Genomic DNA, 27567 nt, shown 5'->3' on the forward strand with positions numbered 1-27567 from the left:
GGTAGGGTGGGTCCTTTAACTGCCTAACTTCAGTCAGATCTGAACAGAGTCTCAGTCACAGAAAAGCGTTTAATCCATATCCCCGGTGTTTCTACATGTCCATATGCCTGCCTGCCTGCTGCTGCCAGCTGTGACACCTGACCCTGGTGGCATGAACCAGGGGCTCTTGGCTATTCTTAGGGAATATGAGGATTAGCTGCCAAAGTGGAGATCACTTCAGTATTCCTCAAGTCACCCCATAACACTGTCTCATCCCTTTCTAGTTACTTCCACCCCACTGCCATCTTTTCTTTTCTTTTTTTGAGGCGGAATTTCACTCTTTCACCCAGGCTAGAATGTAGTGGCATGATCTTGGCTCACTGCAACCTCCAATGCCTAGGTTCAAGCGATTCTCCTGCCTCAGCCTCCTGAGTAGCTGGGATTACAGGTGTCTGCCATCATACCTGGCTAATTTTTGTAGTTTTAGTAGAGATGGGATTTCACCATATTGGCCAAGCTGGTCTTGAACTCCTGACCTCGTAATCCACCAGCCTCAGCCTTCCAAAGCACTGGGATTACAGGGGTGATCCTTTTCTTTTATGAATTGAGGAGTTCTGATGCCTCTAGCCCATTTCTCTAGATCTTTAGCCAGCTAAATTGTTTTTTTCCATATCACTTCCATGTTTCCCAAGTTTTGCTTAAAGCCCTGGGTTCTAAACTAGAAACTCTACCAGAAGTGCAATTTTAACCGACATTGAATCTGATGAAAAATATCTCTTAGGCTTCTTTCTTTGTCACGCTTCTGTAAATAGCTCTGGTTAATATCCATGTTAAAGCCTGGATGTACTAACTTCCTAACTTCTGCTTAGCTTGTATCGCTAGTGATAAAAAGATGAATAAGGCACGTTATGACCTTAAGAGTTCCTAGGCTTTTCAGGAAGTCAGCTATGTAAATAAAAATTACAACGCAGTATGAGCACCAATGGAAATATGAGTTAAATATATTAGGAGTTCCGGAGGAAATGCCTATGTCTGCAAAGGGGTGCAGTGGAAATGCCCTATTGATTTTTTTTTTCAGCTCTACCCCACTTTCTGCCTTCCTCCTTCTCTAAAATATCAAGGTCATTTTGATTTCTGATCTTGGATACCAAGGATGGATTAAGTGTAAGTGCAAAGCACATCAGAAAGTACAGTTAAGTAAATTTTTAAAAGAGGTAAAGGTGTGCAGCTTCACCGTTGTCTTCATTATCACATTGGTTATCATCAGCAATGTTCTGAATAGCATTGAAATAAATATGCAGTTTTTTGTTGTTGTTAAAAAAGAAGAAAATGGCCTGATCTTTGTTTTTGCTATATTCCACCAAATCTCTATAAACATTGAAGCATAAACAAATCAATGGTAGGCTAGCACAATATAACGATTTACATATTTCTAGATTTGATGATGTCTTTGAACATGAATTCAGGTGAAGAATTCAAATTACCTTTTAAAGAAGGGGACCTAGCATTCACATCTGAAGCATAAAATGGAATGGGGAGAATTGAAGCTTGGAGAAAATGTATGGGAGAGGTTAGGCACATGGTAAATGTGAGCTGTCTTTCCCTGCCCCAGTGGAGGCAGGTTCCCTCAAAAGAGTGTCTCTTTTTCTGATGAGCAAGTTAGTCCAATCTCAGTCATTGGTCTGGTGTCTATAGTTACGATTAAGTGGGGAAAGCGTAGCAATTCCATCTGGCCTATGGGACAGAATCCTCTTAGAAAGAAAAGAATATGTTTGTTTCTGAAAGCAATTTTACTAAAAAATCAAATGCTAATTGGAGCAAACTCCCCACTGCAGTGACCTGATGCGGTTTGGGGGTCACTCAGGCTGCTTCTATAAATAGCAAATCTATTTGCAACTTCCTACCTCACCAAAACTGAATCCTTGTGCACCATGGGGCAGTGGTGTTTGAAGGTCAAGAACAGCCTTTCTGTTTCTATCCCTTCTTTACCTAATCATAACTACCTCCATCAGTATAAAGACTGAGATTGGACTAACTAACCTGCTCATCTGGAAAGGAAACTCGCTTTTGAGGGAATTTGCTTCCAGTGGAGCAGGGGAAGCCAGCTCACATTTATGGAGTACCTACCCTCTTCTGTGCATTTTGCTACAAGCTTTAATTTCCCTCCCTCAATTTCTTCAATTCCTGCCCTCCCACGCTACCCCCACCCCAACCACTTTCTTTGCCTCTTTTAGGTGATAGGAAGTCACTTTTCAGTTTTGTCTGTATGTATTTTAGTGGACACTCAAGAATCTCTCATGCGTTTTGTCTTTTACAGAAGTATGCATAGTCGGTCTTGTTTCAAAACATTGTTTTAAGTGGCTTAGATTACATGCATATAAACTCTTTTATATGCTTTGAAAGCAAATTTCAGTGTTTCTGGGTTATGCCTTCACTACCAACTGATTTGTCATGTTTCTGCGAAACAATTTATATGTAAATACATCTGCTCTCTGCAGCACCTACTGCTTCCTATGGGCCTCTGATTGACATGAAATTTTAATGGACAGTAATCTGTATAACTCCAAAATCATTATAATCATTTATGTATTTTTGTGTTTCTTCTAAACCTTTAATTTGCTCTCGTTAAAAATAATACATATTCATTCTAGAAAATTTTGAATGCTCAAGAAAAGTAGAAAAGAGACTTAAAAATCCATCTATATAACGCTACTGAAGACATCCAGTGCATCCAGAGACAACCAATGCTTTTATAATATTTGTCATTAGTACAGTGTTTTTAGACAAAATATCATTGTGATTATTCTGTTTATGCAAATTTATTTTATTCATTTTTCATTTAACATGGTTTCTACATACTTTTAAATATAATGCAGGCCCCAAATTAAAATATTAAATAGTTGGGGAAACATTACCATTCTTTAGAAAGTATATATATCTTTTGAAAGTGAAAAGTGCTTTAAGAATACTCTTTAGACTACAGATATTATATGTTAGCATAGAGTACTAATATATAGATCAGATGTTAGTGTATACACATGACAAATTGTAAACAGAGATTGTTTTTAACAGATTTTCTGGGAGATGGGACTTCAGTGGAATTACACTTTCTAAATTACAGAATTCCAGATTATTTACATTTTTACAGCAAGTATTTATTATTTTGTAAAAAAAAATAAAATTTTTTAAATTATTGAAATTGGAAAATGAAAGTGATAGACTTGGAAAGTTAAATATCTACCCTGCAAATCTTCCAGGGTAGATAAATTAAAATTATTCCTCTTACAATTTTAAGAATAGTTTTGATATGATCTGGCTAACAGTAAGAGTTTCAGAATATTGAGTAAAATTTAGTTTTCTATTGCTTAATTTATGCCTAAGATTACATCTGTGCATAAAGGGATGCATCTGATTTTGTATTCAGGGAAAAGTGGTGGTTTGATTTGAGCTCTGTTAATGAAACTAAAGTCACAAATTGTATATTTAAGGAATCCTTTTCTGAATCTGATAACTTTCCTAGACTATAACATTAACCTTGGCCATCCTTCTTACTCACGTGAACTCCTGGTCATGGGTAGAAAATTATGGAAGGATCAGAGCGTAAGTGTTCATCATAACAGGAAAGAAAAAGCACGTGGTGGCGTGTGCTGTGTGGACTAGACTTCCCATGGGAAGACAGCACAGGGGAAGATGAAGTAGGGAGAGGGCTAGAGCCAACGGTGTGCCAGGTTTCTCATTCCAGTCAGGAAAGCGAGCTGCTTCACAATTTAGCCCTTCTACCTGGAGATGTTAATTTGATATGTGCCACTGCAATCCTTATTTCTACAGGGTGAAGAATTAATTCACTTAGATGGAAAGTGTTGTCCTGAATGCATTTCAAGGAATGGTTACTGTGTTTATGAAGAAAATGGAGAATTTGTGAGTATCAGTCTAATAACCAAAGACTATTTAAAATTAATTCAAAATTAATCTACTGAGGGGACATTACTTTTTTATTTCTTTTTTCCATTCATTTGTTCAACAAATGTTATTGTGTACCTACTATGCACCAGGCGCTGGGGCACAGAAAGGAATACAACAGGCAGAGTTCCTGCTCTCATGGTGGGGCATACTTTGTAGTTCAGGGACACAGAAAACACACACACACCCCCCACATACTGCACGTCAGGTACTGAGGAGCACTACCCAGAAGAATAAAGCAGTGTAAGTGGGCTAGACACTAGCTGTGCAGGAGGGTGGGGTGGGGGGAATGTGTTCCTTTATGTAAAATGAACCAGGAGGTTTCACTTACAGAATACTTTGAGCAGGGCCTGAAAAGAGGGAGCCACATGAATGCCTAGGAGGAAACATACCAGAAAGAGGGATTAGGAAATGCAAAGGCTCTGAGATGCAGGTGTGTTTGGCATGTTCAAGAAATCAGAGTCTGGTGGGAACTTAATGAATGAGGGAGAAAGGCACCAGCCTTAAGGTCTAGTAAGTAGCCTGGAGGTCATTTTACCCTGAGGCAGTTAGGAGCTGCTGGAGAGTTTTGAGCAGAAGAGCACTGGACTCTCACTTAAGTCATGAAAGGACCATTTTGGCTGCTGCATGGGTGAATGGCAGAAGGAAATGAGACTGCAGGTAGACGACCTGGTTAGTGGGTTTTGTAATGGTCCAGGCAAAGGGCAATGGTGGCTTGGTCTAGGCAGGAATTGGTGAATTTGGTAAAAAGTGATCGGTTTCTAAATTTATTTTGTAGGTAGCATTGACAGAATTTTATTCAATTAGATGTGGGGTAAAACTCTATTTACTAAGTTTTTTTTTTTTTCTGTGTTTGTACTTTTATATTACCCAAAGGAAATATATTTATTTTAATCTTTTCAAATTTTCCCTATTTATGTAGTCCATAGTTTTCATCTTGGGTATTGGAATGTTGATAAATTCATTGTGTTTTTAAAAATATGCCAGTTGATCATAAAAACAACTGCTTCATTGACCAGTCAGAATAGTATTACAGAGGTCCTCACTTACCACAGAAAATATGTGCCAAGGTCCCCAGTAGATATTTGAAACTGTGAATAGTACTGATCCTGATTGCTGTCAGTTGAAATACATTTCTGTTCACGTTTTCCATCAACACAGTCGTTGCCTTTTCCATCTTAACTAAACATTTATCACACACTATGGCTCTAACTTTTGCAGTTTGAGGTACAACAGCAAAACTAGCACAAATTTGTTTTTACTTCTTCACAATTGCATAGACAGAAGATTTGTTCTTACCTTTGACTTTAGCAACCTCATCATAATTTTTTTTTCTTTCCTTGTTAAGGAAACTTCCATCTCTTCACTTAAAGGAAGTACTTTGCAGCTTCTCTTTGGTATATCCAAGTTGCCAGCATCACTACTCTTGGACTTTGGGGCATTATTAAGTAAAATAAGAGTTACTTGAACGTAAGCACTGTGAGACTGAGATAGCGGCTCTGATAACTGAGATGGATAGTGAATAATGGGCAGGTGGCATCTACAGCTTGGATATGTTGGGCAAAGGAAGGGCTCAAGTCCCGGGTAAGATGGAGCAGGACAACTTGAAATTTTATTACACTACTCAGAACGGCATCCAATTTAAAACTGATGAATTTTATATTTCTTGAATTTTCCGTTTTGTATTTTCCCACCATAGTTGACCAGGGTTAACTGAAACAGCAAGAAGTGAAACCATGGATAGGGGGGAGCTACTGTATATGAATTAGGAATAAAAGATTTGGTGAACTGATTCCTCCACACTTTGTGTGTGTGTGTGTGTGCCTGTGTGTGTGTGTGTGTGTGTGTGTGTGTGTGTGTGTGTGTGATTTGGGTATATTACGTCTGTCAATCTACCAGTGTTTCTGTACATTCGGGGGAGGGAGTATTGTGTAGTGTTAACAGTACAAGCTCTAGGTTTCAGTCTCTACTTTGCTGTGCACTGCAGTCTTGGGCAAGAAATATTTCCTAGGCATGTTGTTTTCACCTCAGATTAGTATGCTTTTCTTGTTTTTGATAAGATAGATTTCATTTCTATTCATAACCAATGGATAAAGTTGCACGTTACTTGGGAAAAATGGATAATTCCTCATGAAAAAATAAATAGATCAACCTAATTGTGGTTTTAGTGGCATAATAAAGACATTTCTCTTTGTTCCTAGATGTCCTCAAATGCTAGTGAAGTTAAACGTATTCCAGTAAGTATAGATTTTTAACTTGCACATAGATCATTATAAAATTGTTTTATGTAATGATCTGCATGAAATATCACGGGAAAACTTAGTCCCTTAGTTTTTTTAACAGCCGTATTTGATGGCACTGTGATCAGGAATTAAGAATGTTAGTGATAACTCAGGTTTTGATCCATTGAACTTTTACTCTTTTCTTTAGCCTGTTTTATGCAGTTGATAATTAGCTTCTCTAACCACAAGCTCCTACCTACATAGATTCTTTCCCTTTCTTGTGATATTTTTCTCTCCCTAATTTTTTTTTCTGGCCTAGAAAACTCAGTTTAACCATCAGTAGAGTTTTATATACTGCAAAGTACTGAAGAAAGAGCTTCTTGGGTTTATAAGCATTAATTCCTGAAACAATCCAAGTTTATTTTCTCCAGGTTGAATACAGGACAATGTTATATAGTTTTTTTTTTTTTTTAAGGGAAAATGCAAGCATTTAACACGGGAATCTTACAATAAGGGGTCTGGTCTGGAGACGGGTCTGCCTTCACATGGAAGAAAAGCACTTCTGCCTTCTCAAGATAGTCTTGCTCAGTTTTCTAACATTTAATGTTCATTCTTCCAAATAGCGTCACATTGTTTGGAATGTTTAATGTCTGTTGGCTTAATAAGCATTTCATAAAGTTGTTACTTTAAAATCTGCTCTCCTGTTTTCTACTGTTTCACCTCCCTTATCACCCCAATACCTTCTGATAAGAACCTCTGTCTCTTTCCTGTGAGCAAAAATGAATTGTTCTTTACAATTCACTTTGGATTCTCTGTTGACTACTAATGTTTATTTTCATAATTTGCTTGGCTGAAAAGAGTATTTTAGTGTGTGAAAGCTTAGGGCACATCTACAGCCCATTAAAAGTAGGCCTGCAAAAGTTTTAAATTTTAGAATTTAATGACTCAACTGTTAACTCTTACTGTGGTAACCATAAGGAAATTCAGGTTTTTAACCAAGTGCCCCACTGTTATTTTAGAGATTGTATTGTATTGTATTGAACTTACCTGCTAATCATTAGGTACATAGTAATCTCCTTTGATGTTTTTGGAGAAAGAGGTTGAGAAACAAGTTTTAAATGCCTTTTACATGTTCTGTTTGTCCTAGAATACTTTCACAGCTTCTCTTTGACTGTGCCTACAATCTTTCATCTGGTGTTCTAGATTGAAATAAACTCATTATAAACAAGGAAAGAGAAATTCTGTCCTTTTACATTTAGTACTCTTCTGCTATTGTTCTATTTCAGAGTTAGATCTGGCAGAGTACTAATCAGCTGCTTTCACTTTGTCCTTATGGAAATTGTAACTTCCTCAGTGCAAATTCTCTTCTGAATTACTGCACCCTGATGACAGTGCTGTTCTTTACATTTTTACGTAGGAGGGAGAGAAGTGGGAAGATGGCCCTTGCAAGGTGTGTGAGTGCCAAGGGGCTCAGGTAACTTGCTACGCGCCCTCTTGTCCACCATGTCCCGTGGGCACACTGGCTGTAGAGGTGAAGGGACAGTGCTGTCCAGACTGCACATCAGGTAGGTCCATGTCTCCTCTGTTTTTACTGAGATAGTTTTACTGCCAAACAGCTCAGAGATCCTCTTCCCCACCCCCTTGCTTCATTTTCTTTAGTTAACCAATGGATTTGTTCGTTTCTTCATAATTTTTCTAACAAATGGTGCTAATTAATCTTTGTCTGTGTACTTGCCAAACTCAACAAATTATACCTTGGGCAAGTCATTGACCCTCTTAAACCTTAATTTTCTTGTTAATAAAATATGCCTTACGTATCTTGCAAAATTATTGCAACAATCAAACATAATGTTTGAAGACTTCTAAAGGTAAATCTGTCTTCCATTGTTGAAAATATAAGAATAATTTCTCAAAGTTTGTTATGGGTGTTCTTTTTTCTTAAGGTGAGCTATTAAACAGATGGTTTCTTTTGGCATTCTCAAATGAGTTTTTAAAGTTTAAAGACTCATTAATTTTTTCCAAAAGATAATTTTATCTACTTGTTCTGCAATTCTGCTTTCAAATCACCTGGGGTTGAATTAGTTCCAGTTAATAATTGTTGGCAGGCACTGGAGTTGCTCTGATTGACTAGTAATTTGCCTATAAGCTTAGTTTCTCTTGGAGAAGTGGCATTTTCTTCCATTCATATTTCATAATTAATTGTTTTCATTCACGGACCACAATTTTTCATATTGGCAGTTGCTCTTGTTGCACTCAATTTATTTTGGCTAATCACAATGTTTTTCTGAAGAGTTTATCAAGGAAAAAGCAAAGCAACTTTATGGCTTAATTGTGTTACCTTCACCAAAGTGGCTCTCTAGGCTTTCCAAAACAAACATTTAGCATATTATTATGCAATATATATATGGAAAATCAGGTCCTTGACAACTTCAAAGCCTGAAAAAAGAATTCTTTTGCTGATAATTACCACTAAATTCAGTGATAACCCCAATTACTGAAAATGAGATTTGAAATTTTGGAGAAAAAAAAGAAAACTAGTTGTATTTTTTCTTAGATAAAAATAACTATTTTCAAATATTGTAGGTTTTATTTCTGAACTGTTTATACATGCCAAAGCTTAAGAAGAACATCTGACGTACCATAAATTATTGAATCTGTTTAAATCATATATTATGGAAGTAGTCATTCTGTTTCTTGAGGCATTCCAGCAGGTAGAGGCATTAATGTAGCTGTTCTTTTAGTATCCTCATTTTGGGACTAGGGGAGACAGTGATGATATTTCAGACAAATAACACTTCCTTGCAATCTTGTATTAAAATTCAGTTTTTGTTTTTTGTAATTTAGGAGAGTGTTTCATATCTAAGTCCCGTAGTTTTCTGTTCTTCATGTTCTATGTAATGCTGCACACCTTGTGTATCCTTTTCTGAAGGATGTAAGAGAAATAATCGATGGAGTTCACTGAGTTCTCTCCTTCTTTGCCCTTGGTTTCAGTTCATTGTCACCCAGATTGTTTGACCTGCTCTCAATCTCCAGACCACTGTGACTTCTGCCAAGATCCTACCAAGTTACTACAGAATGGACGGTGTGTGCATAGCTGTGGGCTGGGATTTTACCAAGCTGGCAGTCTCTGTTTAGGTATGGCTCCAAGTGGACAGCCCTGAGGTGGTGGGTTGTGGGAGTTAGACTCACCAAAGGTGGCAATTCTGAAACTGAGGCTCAATATTGTCAAGGAGGGGGTCATGCATGCAGCATATTTTTGAGATGCACAACATCTAAAAACCTCTAAAAGGTAGTAATGTCATCTATAGGTTACTTGCCCTTTCTACCTGCAAGTCTCTTTTTCTGACATTTTATAGGTATTTGGTTCTTATTGGGAGACAGGTGATGTGGAGGTTGTTAGGTAGTCATAGTTGAATTTTTTGTTTTGTTTTTGGAAGACTTTCAAAGACAGTAATATCATCAGGATACCTGGGCTCATTTATTAAAACACTCAATTAATCTGTGATAGAAACTTAGAATTGACACTTCAAGATTATTTACTACAACTTTCTAATTTTGCAAATGGGGAACCTGTGGGCCAGAGAAATTAACAAACTTGCTCAATATCACACAGATAGTGGATAATAGAGCTTATCTCTTATGGGCTATCAGAGGATCCAGAATAGGTTTATGTGCATTTCATGATGCTACATCTGAGAAGGAGACCTTACTTGGGAGAGCTGACTTGGTTGATATCAAATCTTAGTTGCTAGTCCCCTTATTTCTGAATTGTAATGTTAATTACCCATTTAAAAGTATATAGGTTTATACCTTACTGTGAATATTTGTGAATATTCAGTCTCTCTCTGGTTCCATATTCCCGTTTTTTTTTTTTCAGATGGAGTCTCACTCTGTCACCCAGGCTGGCGTGCAGTGGCATGATCTCAGCTCACTGCAACCTCTGCCTCCCAGGTTCAAGCAAGTCTCCCTGCCTCAGCCTCCCAAGTAGCTGAGATTACAGGCACCTGCCACCACACCCAGCTAATTTGTATATTTTTAGTAGAGATGGGGTTTTGCCATGTTGGCCAGGCTGGTCTTGAACTCCTGGACTCAAGTGATCCACCCATCTAGGCCTCCCAAAGTGCTGGGATTACAGGTGTGAGCCACTGCACCCGGCATCTTTCATATTCTTATCTGTTAAGTGAGGGTAATCCCACCACCTTCTTCAAGGGGTGGTTGTAAGTGTCAAGTGTTTTAATACATGTTAAGTGCCTAGATCGATGTCTAGGATACAGCCAAGGATTAATAAGAGCTGCTTTTATTATTTTTGTAATTATTCACTCCTCCATACTTTCTTTCCTAATTCATATAATTTTCAACCTTTTTGAAAGTTATTTATATCTCTTTCATACTGTATTGGTAGAAAAAGGGCAAGAGATCTTGCTAAAAGGTTGAGTGACAGAGGTATTAGGGGCTATTGGATAAGAAGAAAAAAGCAAAGACTCCTCAGCCAAACTGCCTGGTTTCAAATGCCAGCCTCATGTGACCGTGGGCAAGTTGTTTATCCTCCCTGAGTCTGTTGCTCATCTGTAAAGTTGAGATTAATAATATCTACCTCCTAGGGTTGTTGTGAGAAATAAATGCATTCACATATGTAAAGCACTTCAAACAGCAGTTGACACAAACTGTGTGCTTTACAGGTAATGACTGTTAAAATTATTTTTCTGTATTTTCTGTTTGGGACCCAGAACCTCAGGATTGGGCTGTGTAAGCATTGACATGGGGGTGGTGTCTTTCAGCTAATCAGACAATCCCTTTCTCTTTCTTCAATCTTATCTGGAACCAGCCTGCCAACCCCAGTGCTCCACGTGTACCAGTGGGCTGGAGTGCTCATCCTGCCAGCCTCCCCTGCTGATGCAGCACGGGCAGTGTGTGTCTACCTGTGGGGACGGCTTCTACCGAGATCGCCATTCCTGTGCAGGTAATCTCTGGCTGGGCCACAGCTGGGTCAGCTACCAAGACAGCTCCCAACTCTGACCCCACCAAGTGACATGGGGCCACCCATATCACTGTATGCATTTTTTCAAATGAGAGAAGAAACTCTGAACAAGACTTCTGATGGCATAAGGAGAACAGTGGATTAGAGAAATGACACATGTTGTTTTAATAACCTTATTAGTTACTTTCTTATCAATATGCTTTAGTAGACTTACATGCCTACTTTTATTTTTTTATTGAGATCTAGTTGAAATTCTTGATATCATAATAGTCTCTTGAGGTGGGAGCAGTCATAAAATAATTTAATTTGTTGTTTATACTTGGCCATTTTTTCAATAGATATTATAATTATGAGTGTAAGTTTAATAAGTAAGTGTATAAAAATGTTTTAAATGCAGAAATGGAAGAAGGGGTTTGTAGTAGTCTGTTTTTGCACTGCTATGAAGAACTACCTGAGACTAGATAATTAATGAAGAAAATAGGTTTAATTGACTCACAATTCTGTATGGTTGGAGAAGCCTCAGGAAACTTAGAATCATGGCAGAAGGCGAAGGGGAAGCAAGACACATTTTACATGGTGTCAGGTGAGAGAGAGTGAAGGGGGAAGTGCCACTTTTAAACCCTCAGATCTTGTGAGAACTCACTCATTATCCTAAGAAGAGCATGGGGGAAACTGCCCCCATGATCCAATCACCTACCACCAGGCCCCTCCCTCCACACGTGGGGATTACAATTTGAGAGGAGATTTGAGTGGGGACACAGAGCCAAACCATATCAGAGTTAATGGTGAAAACAAAGACAAGGGGCAGAGATATGAGTGTGTCTTCAGGAGAACAGATCATTAAATGTGCCCAGAAACTAAGGTAGGTTGTGTGGTGGCAGGAAAACCTGAAAAGGCCAATAGACCAAAGGAAGTTTTTAGACATCATACCAGGGAGCTGTGATAGCTACTCTCTGCAGCTGAAGGTAAGGGTGGATCAGTGATGGGAATCAGAAGGTGGGCCAATCTGAGGGACAGCTGATATGCTCCTCTCTTTCACACCCTTGGTTAGATTATCAGGAAAATTATTTGCAGGAAAATGATTGAAGTTAAAGAGACTAAGTGCATAGTATGAATCAGTTGTGCAATTAATCAAATGAGCGTTCGAGTCATGTACAGGTCCTGTGTGGAGGAGGTTGACAGTCCCCTCCTCCATTCCAGGTCTTGGTTAGAAGTGGAGCTAATGGGGCTGTGAAAACCATGTTGAAAGGAAACACTAATACTGTTTATGCCACAGAGGTATGAGTATAACAGGGCCTGTTTTGTGATCAGTCATATTATAGAATATGGTAGGCAGAATAGCTTCTGAATTTGATTTGGTGGCCCTTTAATAAAAGAATATCCTCTGCATGTTTATATCCTCAGGATCAAAGGCTGCACAAACTTCTCAGCATTGTTGAACAAGCGAATGAGGAATGAATGAATGACCATACTACCACTTGGTGGTCTTTCAAAGACCAGTGTTCCAATAGAAGTATCAGCCATAAAAGAGAAAAGAACCCTTAGTGTTTGTAGCTTATCATGTTTTATTTACCTATTATTTTAAAACAGGTTCAAAGTGGGCATATACAAATACCTTTATAAGTGTTTAATGGTTGGGCAACTTAGGCAAACAGCTGAAATTTTAATTTGATGAAATTATTGAATGTCTCTACTCCTTTCTTTTATTTTCTTTTTTTGTGACAGAGTTTTGCTCTTGTTACCCAGGGTGGAGTGCGGTGGTGTGATGTCAGTTCACTGCAACCTCCACCTCCTGAGTTCAAGTGATTCTCCTGCCTCAGCCTCCCTAGCAGCTGGGATTACAAGCGCCCACCACCAGACCCGGCTAATTTTTGTATTTTTAGTAGAGATGGGGTTTCACATGTTGGCCAGGCTTGTCTTGAACTCATGACCTCAGGTGATCCACCGCCTCTTCCTACCAAAGTGCTGGGATTACAGGAGTGGCCACCATGCCTGGCCACTCCTTTCTTTTATCCCACCAAAGAGACCTCCTACTAGCACTCGTGACAGATTTGCCTTTAAAAGGGAATTAATTCCCCCTAGATTTTACTCCTCCGTCCCCTGAAATATGCACATACCATATACGTGTGCCTTTTCTTGGGGAAGGGGCATTTTCCTTTCTCCCATGTGCGTTGTTTTAATTGGTGATGCTAATGCTAGCTTAGGGCATTTTGAAATGGGTAATGTTTCATTTGATTACTGGTTTACATAGCTCTCTGCTTCACATTCCATCCACATATCCACACACAAATGCCTCTAGTAGAAAGTTGCTGGGAAAATTTGTTCAGGCTCCCTCTAGGGAATTAAACCAATTTGCTTTAGTTCAGGCTGGTTGCATTTTTATGCATAAAATAAGAAGGAAGAAAAACAGAGCAAAAGGAGAGAGAGAGAAAGAGAGAGAGAGGATCTTAAAAATTAAAAACAAAGTTATGATCAATTTCCATGTACCGTCTTGGTGCTAAGATCATCTTTCCAGATAAGCTTTCCCAGCATTGGAATTTTTTGCAATATTCGTGCTTGTACCCCTTTTGGTGACTTTTCACCACTGACCTTGGAAGTCAGTCACTCAGCTGGTGCTCTTCTAATATGTGCTAAACTTTTCAGAAGGAAGCCTGCCATTTTATGGTAACAACAGGCTTTTCTGGATTGATTCTTCTTGGCAGGATCATTTATGTGATGATTGGGATAAGTTGCCACTTTATCGATCCATCAAAACCCAAAGAAAGTGAATGCTGTGCTCAGGAAACTAATTACCAGAAATCAACTGATTAATATTCATGTTCACTATGTTGAGTGTAGGGCAGAGTGGAAGAAAATAGCAGATAAGCATGGCTCTTCAACAGAAGAGTACAAGCAGGTAAACCAGAGGACGTAAAGGAAAACACTCCTGCCCGAGAATCTTACCCATAGGGGCCCTTATCATTTTCTCTTTTCTCTTGAGTTTAGCAGTATATGCACAAACACACTTTCATATAAACATGCGTGCAGATATTAATATGATTGTTACATATTTTGCATGATTAAATTGAATAATGGTATACTTATAGGCCACATGATGCACTCCATACGAGTCCCTGCTTCATTTCCTCTGCCTTCACCAACTCTGGAGTTTGATACTTTGATCACTGTACATTAAGGCTTAGCACTATCTAGCTTTTATGTGAACCTAAACAGAAGACAGGTGCAGGTTGCCTTTTTTCACAGCAAGTACGGCCATAGAGTGATCACCCTGTTGGTACCCAAAGCTCACATTTTAGTCCTGGCACTCAGACTTCTGCTTTAACCCCTATGTGTCCTTCCTTTGCCAACAGCTGGATCTGGCTAACATCCCCTCTTGCCCATCCCACCCTACTCTTCTTTACTCTGTAGTCCTAGGACTGGGCTTGTACTTCGGTTCCTGCCACTTGCCCTGCTCTGACTCATTTCCAGGAATTAATAGCCCACTGCTTAATCACCTGAAGCCTGATGGCCAGGCTTTACCCATGTGTGGATGCTCCTTGTTTTCCGTTTCCCACCTTCCCCACCACAATACTTGACTTTACATTCTTACTGCCTGGCTCTTTGGTACCATTTGCCTTGGATTTATTCTATTCCCGCTACCAAAACAGTGGTTCCATTGACTCATCTTAAAAACTCAGGTATTGAGTCTAAACTGGATCAAGTGGAACTCTCCAGGTCCTGAGAACATTCTTCCTTGCTCATCTTGCCCCTCTTTTCAGCCTCTGTTCCATTCTGGTGGGACCACTGAGCTGTGTACACAAATCTTAGATATGAGAGTCCGTAAGAGGGAAAGCTAAAACAACCAACAACACACCATGTAAGATTATGTTAAAATGAGTAGCTCATAAGATTGTAATCATTGAAAAGAGAAAGAGTAGAATTTAGCCCATTTTTATATGTGTATCAATGTTTTGTTTGTCTATTTAAAATTTATATTATTCCCAAAGGCCTGATGATAGAACCATGTGTACCTCAGGGCAAATGCTGCCCTCATTTTGCAGGCACAGATGTCATGGGGAGCTGGCCCACTGGCTAAGACCTTGGGCCCTGGAGCTAAACCACCTGGTTTCTTTCCCCTTCCTCCCTTTCCTTTTTTACTTTTTTCTTTTCTTTTATTGTAAGTTTAGAGACTCGGGTTCTGCTTTCCATTGTTTTTCTTTCTTGTTCCTTTTATCTCATTTCCCCTTTCTTTTTTTCTTTTTTTTTTTTTGAGAGGGGGTCTTGCCCTGTCATCCAGGCTGGAGTACAGTGGCACAATCTTAGCTCAGTGCAACCTCTGCCACCCAGGTTCAAGCAATTCTCCTGCCTCCTGAGTAGCTGGGATTCAAGCACTTACCACCATGCCCAGCTAATTTTTGTATTTTAGTAGAGACGAGGTTTCACCATGTTGTCCAGGCTGGTCTCGAACTCCTGGCCTCGAGTGATCCACCCACTTGGCCTCCCAAAGTGCTGGTATTACAGGCATCAGCCACTGTGCCCAGCCTTTGTTTAAAAATCGGTTTATTATTTTAATTATTTTATTTACTTCTTTTTCTTAAGATGGAGTTTTGCTCTTGTCATGATCTTGGCTCAATGCAGCCTCTTCCTCCTGGATTCAAGCAATTCTCCTGGCTTAGTCTCCCAAGTAGCTGGGATTAGAGGCATGTGCCACCATGCCTGGCTAATTTTGTATTTTTAGTAGAAATGGGATTTCACCATGTTAGCCAGGCTGGTCTCAAACTCCTGACCTCAGGTGATCCACATGCCTTGGCCTCCCAAAGTGCCGGGATTATAGGCATGAGCCACTGCGTCCAGCCTAAACCACCTGGTTTCTAATCTTGCCTCTGTCACTTACCTATTCTTTAACTCCACTCTTCAATTGCCTTATGGGTAAAACAGGGACAGTAATATCTGCCACATTGTAATGTCATGAAGATTGAATGAGTGAATTCGCATACTCCATTTAGGGCAGCAGTCCCAGCGTTTTTGGCACCAGGGACTGGTCTCATGGAAGACAATTTTTCCGTGGACCAGGGAGCAGGGGATGGCTTCGGGATAAAACTATTCCACCTCAGATCATCAGGCATTAGTTAGATTCTCATAAGGAGCTGCAGCCTAGATCCCTCGCATATGCAGTTCACAGTAGGGTTTGCACTTGCTCCTATGAGGCAGAGTTCAGCTACAATGCTTCCTCACCTGCTGCTTGCCTCCTGCTGTGTGGCCTGGTTCCTAACAGGCCACAGGGTGAAACTCATCTGTGCCTGAGGGTTGGGGACCAGTGGTTTAAGAAGTGGTACCTGGTGTCTAGAAAGCCCTTCATGTAAGTTTAGAGAACTTACATGAAGTTTAGAGAACTCGGGTTCTGCTTTCCATTGTTTTTCTTTCTTGTTCCTTTTATCTCATTTCCTCTTTCACTCTTTTTTGACCATCGCTCTAGGTCCTGAATACATGAAGTATATAAAGTAATTAAAATTCACTCTTTGCATATAGGGAGCTCACAGCAGGGGCAGGTTAGTTCTTTCTTATAGAGATGTAAAATAAAACAAAACAAACAGAAACAAAACACCAAAAGCCTTTGAAGTTTATTCTATATCTGAGTGCTGTATGGTCTTAGATTTTGAAACGTAAAGAATCAAGCAACTGAACATTTTATGGAATTGTAACGGATAGGATTATTTTGAATGACAACTCTACCACTTGCTACAACAGGGCTTTGGCAAGCCATTTAGCCTCTTTGAACTTCAATTTTTTCAACTGTAAAATGGGGATGATATTACCTACTTTAAACCATTATTATGAAGGTTAGAAAAGATGTTGGAAATGTCTAATTACTTTATGCCTGGCCATAGTATGTAGACAATAAAAGGCAGCTATTGATATTAATGAAATCATTCCTTTAATTTTCAACCTTTAGAGGTAAAAAACCAAATAGCTTACATTAAGCAACAAAGAGTTTTCTGCCATTACTGTCTCATCTAACATAAAATCTACTTTTATATGCCATGGAGAAGTAAATATATAGAGAACAGTATACTGTATCCTTTACAACAAATTAAAATCCCTTTTTCTTTAAAAAGGAAAAAGTTTTTCTTTAAGTGCTCAGATTAAATAATGAGACTCTATAATTATTTGTTTCTTAGCCAATATTGTGACATATTTAGAGGACAAGTTTATAATAAAAAAACTTATAAAATTTGCATCTAGGATATTGACCTAGTTGAGATTTAAAAGCTCAGTGGCCTGAGCAGAGAAACTTCTAAAGTTAATTATTTATTGGACCTATGGTTGACTGGAGCAGCCAGTCATTTGCGGAATTGAGGCATTGACCCTGCAAAGCCAGGTCCGAAGCAGCAGAGATTTAATGGATCTTGGTGTTGTGTTCCAACATATGACTTATCCCAGCCTGGCTGTGCCCTGGGTGGACCTCTTGACAATGGCACCTGTGAAACTACTGTTCTCAAATCCAGGAGTCCTCCTTGCAAGACAGGAACCCCCTTTGCTCTGTTGGGATTGTCAGTGTCAAGCTGGTGTCACCACCATGGCCCTTGCAACATACCCCAGGATTGGAGGGTCCGTTTCAGTTTCATTGCAGGGTCACATACTCAGTTTAGGCGCCCAGCACATTTCTACCACTGCCTTCACTCATTTGGTTCTACTCTTTAAATCCTATGCATTGTTCAGTGCTTCTTTGGCCTTTTACAGCAATTATGGTTTCTTACTAAATTGCTGACTATCTCATAAAGGTGACTTATTGCTTCAAGTGATGTCTCCTGTCTTTTCCATTCTGTTCATGCATAAGTATTTGTGGAGCCTCTTCAGTGTACCAGGCCTTGTCCCAGACACCACAGATACAGAGTGAAGCAGACAGACAACTTCCTTCTAGTTAAGGATTTTAACTTCCTCAATGGGAGGAGAAGCCTCTAAATAAATAAACAAGATAATTTTAAATACTTAGATAATTATCATTATATGAAATTGTTATTATCAGTGCTATAAAGACACTTTAGAAGAGAATATCATAGGAAATGGTCAGTCACTGAGGCAGGGACATGTCTTATACTTCTGAATTTCACATGGTGCTAAGTACATCTATGACCCTCTGGAATAATTTTTGATAGAAAAAAATGTGATAAACCATTGTATAGAGAGGAATGAACAGAAATGTACAGGCATGACTAAACTTTGGCTTACACATGACCTGTCTTTCATTTGGCTTGTACTATTTGCTTCTTGTCAGCAATTTCTGGCTAGTTGCGGCCTCAGGAAAATTGCCTACTCTCTATTTTTCTTACTCCTCTTTTTCTTCTCTTTTCCTCGTGTTTAACATAGTTGATGCTTTATCAGAGTTGGGAAGGTGACTCATAAAATAAACTGTCTTTGAAACTTGGGTAGTGTCCATGGAGTATTTCAGGCCATTCAGAAGGGAAGACAATAGGATTGTCTTCCTAGAATGTAAGTTTTCTGAGCAAGCAAGACTCAGTGAGGCAGGTGACAACAGTGTTCCAAGGCCCCTCTCTCTTTGGATATTATATGCATGTACAGAATACATGGAGGGAAGAGGGGAGAACAGCTGGTGGTGTTGTGTCTGGGACCTTTGCTTTGGCGGGAAGCTGGCTGTGTTTGGCATTCGTCTGTGCCACTTCTAGACCCTTGCTATGTATGCCAGAAGACAAATGACAGAACAAATGTATCACATATCAGCAGAGAAAGCCTGCCACAGATGCCACAGAGTTTATCTTTCAGACAGATCCCATTCTTCCTGACAAATCTGAACCCCAAACTATTTCAGCTATGGATTACAAACTAATGACACGCCTCCTGGCTTTCTTCCCAGTTTCAAAGGTTCTCAGTTATTTTAGCTAGACTGTATGGTATACATTCTTTCTCTCTCTTCTCCATTCCCCACCCAAGCACTGTCCCTGTTCTGCCTTCCCCTGCTTCTATGCTGCCCACAGAGCTAACAGCACCTCCCTGTTAGTGCTGCTGAGATCTGAGCAGCTGTATTAGTGCAGCCAGGAGGTCTGAGAACTCTCCCCATCAAAAGGTTTGTTTTGGTTGATAGTCCTGTCCTGCCTTTGGCTCTTCAGTTTCAGTAGACATCACTGGAATAGACAATAGCCATTTATATATTGTGGAGTGTAGGACTGGGGAGGGAACATTAGGAGTCCTAGCAGCTGTGGGTTTCCAGTGGTCACAAAGGATGAGTATAAGCTGAGAAGCTGGTTGCCTGAAAACCCTTGGGTTGTACCTGTGTTGTCGATTTAAGAATATAGGTAGAGGGGCAGGAGATGGAAGAGATAACTACCAGATACTCCTGATGAGCTGAATGTCTGCCTTTGTCCTCTGACTTACAAACCAATGAAAATCCACGTGGACATGCCAAAGCCTTCATTGGCTGGGATGTAATTTCCTTTGATTCAACTTCTGTGTCTACCAAAGACCCTGCTAAAATTTCAAATATGTTACCCAAGATGGGTAAATCATTCAGCTGTATCACAATCATGGTTAATAAGTTAACAAGCTGTTTATCTAGCATGCACCTTAGGGAAAAGGACTACAGCTTTCCTTCCTCCACCATTAGTAATTTTCCCCCCAAGTACCAAATGAATTTATGTTTATTCCGAAAAATAATTAAAGTCAATAAAATACAAGGTACAATTAAAAGTCAGCTGAAATTCCTAACTGAAATTCCCCCAAATCACTACTGTTAGTATTTTGGTGTATGTCTTCTTATTATATAAATCTATCTTTCTGTGTGTCTATACACATACATTTTTTTTCAAAACTAAAATTGCACTCTACAGTTTTATTGCTTGCTTGATGTTATTACTTATCCTCCTACATCTTTTTAAAGCTATTATATAATTTTCCATCTCTGGCTGTGCATCATTCATTTAGCCAATCCTCTATGGTTTGATATTTGTTCCTCATTTTTTAAATTATATGTAACCATGATGTAAACATTTTTGATAGAAATTGTGGTAAATATTTTTTAATCAATTTTTAGACATGTGGCTGCCAGGTCCAAAGATTTATGTACAGTTTTTAACCTTTCTGACACAGAGTAACATATTATACTCTTTTTAAGAAAGTTATACTAATTTGTACTCTGACCAGAAATATATAATGGTGCCCACTTGCCAGTACTCTTGTCAACATTAGATATTACAAGCCTTCTTAAATTGTCAGTTTGATTGATGTCAAATGGAATCATGTTTAATTTTTTTCTTTTACTTATTTTTGGGATTCATATGAAGCATGCAGATTTAATCATGCTTGTCAGTTGATGGCCTATTTTCATCATTGGCCTGAGCCAAACTGTTTTTCTTGCTTATCTGTCTGTCCATCCATCTGCCTGTCTATTCCTTTTATCATGTGCTATTCCCATTCCCCTTCTTCCCAGCTCCCCTTTTAAGTAACTATACTAATATAATTTAGTGCGTACTTTTTGTATGCATATGCTCTTATTGTTTTGTATGCCTGGGTAGATATTTCCTTCTTTTTTTTTTTTTCTTGAGATGGAGTCTTGTTTTGTTTCCCAGGCTAGAGTACAGTGGTGTGATCTTGGCTCACTGCAACCTCCGCCTCCAAGGATTGAACTGTTCTCCTACCTCAGCCTCCTGAGTAGCTGGGACTACAGGCATGTGCCACCACACCCAGCTAACTTAATTATTTTGTATTTTTAGTAGAGACAGGGTTTTACCATGTTGGGCTGGCTGCTCTTGAATTCCTGACCTCTGGTGATCTGCCTACCTCAGCCTCCCAAAGTGCTGGGGCTACAGGCATGAGCCACTGCACTCGGCCAGATATTTCCTTCTTTCTTTTTTTTCTCACTAAGCACGTTTTTAGGGTGCATACATGTCATTAGGTAGGTGCAAAAATAATTGCAGTTTAAAAATATAATGTGCATGTCTCATCCAGTGCATCTAGTTGCTGCCTTCCTGTTTAGTTTGCGTATCTCTGGCTTTTGATGATAATGAATATTTTTTTACATGTTTCTATTTTTTTTCTATGATGAACTTCCTCAAGTACTTATGAGTTTTCAGAATATGTGGAGACCAGGCATTCCCATTTCAGGTGTAAAGCCTTTGATTGGCAGAGGGAGGCAATAGAGGGTAGAGGCCCAGCCTGGGAAGGGACAGAAGATTGGAGTAAAGGGATCAAAAATGGTGATGACTCAGATCTCTTATGAATTTCTTTTAAATTAGCCTGCCGTTTTAACTTCTCAGGCAACCAGCCTTGACCTCCTATGGGCCTGTGATTGGGGAGGGGGTAGTGGTCTTTCAGGTATCAGAGCCTCACCAAGCTATTTCCAATCACATTCAAAGGACTTTTGCTGTTTTTTGTAGAGGCTGCAAGGAAAGAGCTTCTAAGTGGGAAGCTGCTGAGAGGAGCTGGAGCCCCTTGGTATAGCTGCTGGCCTAATCCCTGCAGGCTGTAGTTCTTCCCTTCTCTTCCTTTCTAAGTGAGCCAACCTTTCCTGTTGTCTTTCCATCCTTTCCCCTTCTGTCTTGTGTCGCATTTTAATTTGCTCCCTTTAAAATTACTTTGCTTCTGACAGCAGTTGAGACAAACTGCAGATCTCCCCATGCCATTCATATAATCACACACAACATTCTCTACTCTTCCAAACTTGTCATTTCTCCGTGTCCTCGTGAATTAGGCACGACAAATATTATTATTTCTATTTTACAGATTAGGAAACCAAGAAACAGTGAAGTTGAGTTCAAGTCAGAAAAAAATTTTCATCCAACAAGAGCTTCTTATTGAAAATTTACCCACTGTCTCCTGATAATACTTCAGAACTTGGCGAGTACTGCCTAGTCATTTGTGAGATGAGAATGAAAGCTGGCAGTTGCCACAAACTGGATAAGAAACAGAATGAAGGAATTTGATTTGTGTATATCACACCTGCCTGTGTCTGAAGTTTGGGCTTTTTCTGTGCACTTGTGCATAAAAACATTTTGGCAGTTTGAAAATATGAACTGCAGCCTCACTGATGAATCTCAGAGGATCTACAGATCAGTTGTGCTAATTCTCTGGAAGCTTACTCCAAAAGGCCACAGCAAAGAGCACATGTGTGTCTGTATCCACTGCTCTGGGTCTGGGAAGGCTTTGTAGAAACTAAGGTGCTTGTAGGAAATGCTTTTAATGTTTCCCTGGAAAAGGGCTGCATTTTATTCTTAGAGAGGCATAACTTAAAAAATTTTTAAAGCCATCTTCTATTTCAAAATATCAAATACAAAAAGAAGTGCTTTATTTTTAGAGTAGGGTTTCAGTAAAGAATTGCCAAAAGAAATTTGCTCCTTTTCATTTTGAAATAAGTTGCTGAAGAAGCCAACACATGTCTTGTTATGCTCCAGAAAAGTCAGGGACCTTACCAAGTAAATTATCTGCTACATGTGAGATAAAAAGATAGCTTTCTCTTAAAATTTATTGCCACAATTTTCACAATATTTAATTGAAACAACTCTGTGCGATCTGAAATGTATCACTAAGAGAAATCATGGTGAAAAGTCAGGGAGTGACCTCATATTTTTTATAATTACTCAAATATAATAAAAGCAAGCCACATATAAGAGATAATCTGTGGTAGCATATGTTCAGAGTTAGAAATTAGAAATCTATTGCAAAACACATGTGATTTTCACTAAATCAGTAGATTATAGCTGCTCTTGCCACACAGGGGAAAATGGGAAACTATACGAGATGATGGATATGTTAATTTGTTCCTGTCTCTCTCTCTATATATATACCAATCCCCTTTATATATACATATATATTTTAAAGGTATATGACATGATATTATAAGGTGTGTGCATATTTAAGATATGTAATGTATTATAAGGTATATATATACCTTCTATAAAACATAAAATGTATTAAATATAAATTCATATTACTAAATATATATAAGGTACATATTTGAGGTATTTAATGTGATATAAGCTGTGTGTGTGTGTGTGTGTGTGTGTGTGTGTGTGTGTGTATACAGACACCTTTTTATAATGGTACATACTAAATATATATATATATATATATATACACCTTATAATGTCATGTTGTATGCTTTAAATATATACCTTATATATACATATATATAAATGTGTGTATATATATATATATCTTATAATATCATGTTGTATACCTTAAATATACACAATACAGTTTATTTTAAGGAAACCACAGTGGAAGTATGTCATTATAAGAAATGACAGCTCAGCATATTCCTGTGTTGAAATAAAAATTCCTTCTGCTGTTGTGTGTGGCCATGGAACATGTCTTTTGTGTAATATGTAAAAAAAAAAAAGTAGGACCACTGTCATATTTGATACTCTATATAGAAGCAGCATCAATATTTATCATCGTAGGCAGATCTGCACTTCAGCATTTATTAAGTACATATTACAGCTTCAAGTTTCTCTCTCTTAAGTTCTATCTTAAGACTATGAGCTTCTGGTTAATTGTTTCCATGTAGCAGGTAACAGAAAGGATGAATCCCCCATTATCAATTTTAAAAATCTGCTGTTCATTCACTTAGCCTACATTTAATGAGTTCTGACTAGGTACCAGGCATCAGTCTGGATACTGGGGGTTTACAATGACTAAAACATGGTCTGCATTTGGAAGGGTGTGAATTCCATTGAAGGAGATTAATTTGTAACTGAATAAGTACAGTAGGATAAGTATGAGAGGCATATGCAACACGCTGCGGAACATAAAGGTTTTAGATAAGTTTAGCAAAGCTTCACAGAAGTTGTGACAACTTAGGAAATATAAATAGGAAATTAAATATAAACAAGATTTTAGGGGCAAGAAAGAGCCACAGGCATTGTGGGCTGGGCGAATCCTGTATGGGTCATCCAGAACTCACAGACAGGCACATGGCACATGCAGGATGCCCTGCTTTGTGGAATTGGTGTGTGGGAGAAGATAGTTAAAGATGGAGCTGGGAAGTTAAGGAGAGCTCAGTTTTGGGGACCCCGAATACCATCCCTAAGTCTGTTGATAGAGACCATCCTACTCATCCTTTGGTCCCTGTCCTGACTGGCAACACGAAGGGTGTAGTAAAAGTATCTAATAAGCAATATGGCACAGATGCACATCAGAGAGGAGAGGGGAACCCCAGACCTTCTTCTGTGCCAGACCTTTGTTTGGGGAGCATGGTGTTGGGTGGGGATTCCAGGGATGAAGCTCAGAGTGACAGCCATTTGTCAAACTAGTTTGAAAGTATTTCCATATTTTAACAACCAGTAAAACTGTATGTCAGCACTGCTCTTCAGCCAGTCACTGAAGAGACATAATGATTGGCTGAATAGCAGTGCCAACATGCTTTAATTTCTTATCTCCTCTGCACATCTGGACAAAGATGATTTCATCCCCTACAGATGTCTTGAGTTAATTACTTTCTTTTCTCCCCACTGCCAGAATGAACTCTCTAAAAAACAGAAGTGATCATTCTACTGCCCTGATTAAAACTTTCCGTGGCGTGAAGTCCAAGGTCCGTACCCTGGCCCATCTGAACTTGGAAGTCTGGCCCCTGTTGTCTTTTCAGCCTCACTTTCCATTCATCTTTTCCTTGGCACTTATACCCCATGTAGTTTGCACAGTGTCAACAGTGCATGTAGGCAACAGAGTATTCTAAGTGTTCCTGCAGACCTCAGATAATCTGGCTTACCTGTGGCCAGCTGGGAACATGGCTTACATGTGTCCTTGTATGCTTCTGTTGAATGTTGATATATCAGCTTGGCATAACTTTTTAGAAGTGAGAGCTGATTTTGTTTGTTTGTTTTGGTAATGACTTTAGATCAACTCCAGAGTGAGTGAGGCAAAGACATGAACAGTCATTGACACTTCAGATGATGACTATAGTCAGTAATCAAAGAGTGGTGGAATACATAAATGCGAGGCAGATTTCACGCATGTTAGGGGTAGAATTTGTTACTGAGATCTTTGCATCCACATCCTTAACTATAATTTAATACCAACTAAATTATAACTAAAACTTATCCTAAGTTTAAGGATGAGTTTATCCTTAAACTTATCCTGCATATGAACAGTATTCTCATGTAGCATTTATAAAATATAAATAAGGAGTTAAATATAAATGAAGTCACTCAAGAGACATTTGTAAAGCACAAGCATTGCGCTTGGTACAGAGGTAAAATAGAAATGACCCTTGCCCTCATGGAGCTTATGGTCTCACAAGGAAACCAGATGATAAATAAGGAAACTTTCCTTTGTTTCTGCTTCCCACTCCACTAGTCCAGGTTCCCTCTCACCTGGGTCATGCAGTAGACTTCGTGCTGATCTCCTGCTTGCCACCAGGTCCTTAAACCCTGACTACATGGCAGCCAGAGAGTGGTTTGAAACATCTTAATCAGATCTGTCTGTTTTGCATGAGCCCATTTATGACTTCACATGGCAATTGGATAAAAATCCTAATTTCTTTCCTTGGTCTCCAAGGTTAGGTTTGACCAGGCCTCTGCCTATGGTTGTAGCCATGAATCATGCCATGGACCCCCATGGTGCCTCACCAACTCCAGCCACAAGGGCAGCCCTCAGTTTCCCCAAACACCCATCCTCCTTCCCTCCTCAAGAGCTGCTCATGATGGTCCGAGTCGCTGTGGCTGGCTGCCTCTCATTCTTTTGATCTACAGTTGGTCCCCACCACTCCCACCACTGTTACTCTTTATTACAGAGCCCTTTCTAACACTTAATGCAATTCTTAATCATCCCTACATTTGTTGGGGAGGAAAAGTGTCTAAAATTAGGACTTGCTTGTGCCATTTAAAACTGAGAAGAGAGAATTGGATCTTGAGGTTTGCAAGGCAGATATCCTTCCCTCTGCCTTCAAAGGGATGCCTACTTGAATTACTAAGGTAGGGTTACCAAGCTGCTTGCAAGCAGCAAGACATTCATTCTACCTACCAGTTTTGGTCAGAATCTATGCCTCTGCAAACTAGTTGGTGCTCCATTGTGAAGGAAACATTTTAAGAAGTAGGATGTATTAACAAAAGCATAGGTAGGGTTAGCCATACCGACAGCTAGCCAAATTTGAAAATATTCCATTTTTCAGAAGAGGTCCCTCTGCATAAGTGCTAAGGTGAAGAGCAAGGTTGAAGAGTAATAAAAAAAAATCAAATGCTTAAGCGGAGAACATTTTAAAATCTTAAAGGAGCAACTTATAGTCAGAAATTGAAGGTGTAAGAGAAAAGCAAGCTTTGTGAGTTCTTAAGACACATCCGTAGGACAGATGATACTAGGCGAAAAGAGACAGAAAGGCAAAGTACAGTAGATTTCAAGTAGGACTGGGTTGTCAGAAGGTTGAATCCTGAGCTTGAGTTCAAGGTAACCCTCCTCAGCTGATTCTGATGGTGCTGCAAGTGGGAGGTGGAGATCCTGTGGACACTTTGTATGTTTACAAAAGGCAAGGGGGTGGAGGACCATCTGATTTCATTAACCAGTCCATCTTTCTCTAGAAAGTTATGATTCCTTTCTCTGTAAATCCCATTCCTCAAAGGCCTCTGACTTCCTCTTTTGAATCTCTTAGCAATACTTTACTGAAGTTGTACTTCTGGCCAACAGAAACAGTTTTTTGGAGAAGAGGGTGTTGTGTTTGTCCTGAGGTATACATATGTCAACAGCAGATTAGGGACTAAGGAACCAACTGATATCCTCCTTGTGAATTCTAAAACATTTAAAAGAAAAACGATGACCAGTCCTTTCTGCTGTAGGTTCCTCACTGATTTTGCTGTTTGTCTATAGTCTGCCATGAGTCCTGTGCAGGTTGCTGGGGCCCGACGGAGAAGCACTGCTTGGCCTGCAGAGATCCCCTCCACGTGCTGAGAGATGGTGGCTGTGAGAGCAACTGTGGAAAAGGCTTCTACAACAGGCAGGGCACCTGTAGCGGTGAGTGCTGGGCTGCGATGCTGATGTATCCTATCTTTTTTCTCTTTCAGCATCTCTTGTTGCATTCAAATCACAGCACATTACCAATATTTCTTTTACTCAACATATATGTCAATAGATGTTGAGATTAATCATTGATTACTTTTCACCAGTGGGATTCCTCTTAATTGCCCTGCCAGTCTGCTAGGGTTGGGGTGCTCATTCTAGCCTTTTCCTGCAGATGAAAACAGTGAGGCCCAGTAGGCCTGGTCAAGACCCACAGCTGGAAGGAGAGGAGCTGGGCTCCCACCCAGGCTTTCCTTTCCCCAAATCCAAAACTCTCTATCGACACCAGACTGCTTTCCAAATGTACATGGAGACAAAGAGACTCTTAGGCCAGCTGAGGGCAGACCCGCCTTTGGTGTTGGTGCCACTGACTTAAAGCTGAGCAGTTATTATCCATTCTACCTTAGCACCTATGGCCATAACAATGAGAGTTAACCCAGCTTAGTGCTTCCT

General features: G+C 39.4%; 1 protein-coding gene across 2 annotated transcripts in view; it reads left to right on the forward strand.

Moving 5' to 3' along the window:
- Positions 1–27567, forward strand: part of FRAS1 (Fraser extracellular matrix complex subunit 1) — a 460089-nt gene that overhangs the window by 193396 nt on the left and 239126 nt on the right. For both annotated transcript variants that reach the window (XM_017540037.2, XM_037742541.1), the window contains exons 10-15: positions 3808–3897; positions 6141–6176; positions 7579–7726; positions 9153–9296; positions 10987–11121; positions 26926–27069. In XM_017540037.2, coding sequence (XP_017395526.1) covers positions 3808–3897; positions 6141–6176; positions 7579–7726; positions 9153–9296; positions 10987–11121; positions 26926–27069 — 697 coding nt within the window. The remainder of the gene's footprint in view (positions 1–3807; positions 3898–6140; positions 6177–7578; positions 7727–9152; positions 9297–10986; positions 11122–26925; positions 27070–27567) is intronic.

The sequence above is a fragment of the Cebus imitator genome, unplaced genomic scaffold, assembly GCF_001604975.1.
Source record: "Cebus imitator isolate Cc_AM_T3 unplaced genomic scaffold, Cebus_imitator-1.0 Scaffold123, whole genome shotgun sequence".
NCBI classification, from domain to species: domain Eukaryota; kingdom Metazoa; phylum Chordata; class Mammalia; order Primates; family Cebidae; genus Cebus; species Cebus imitator.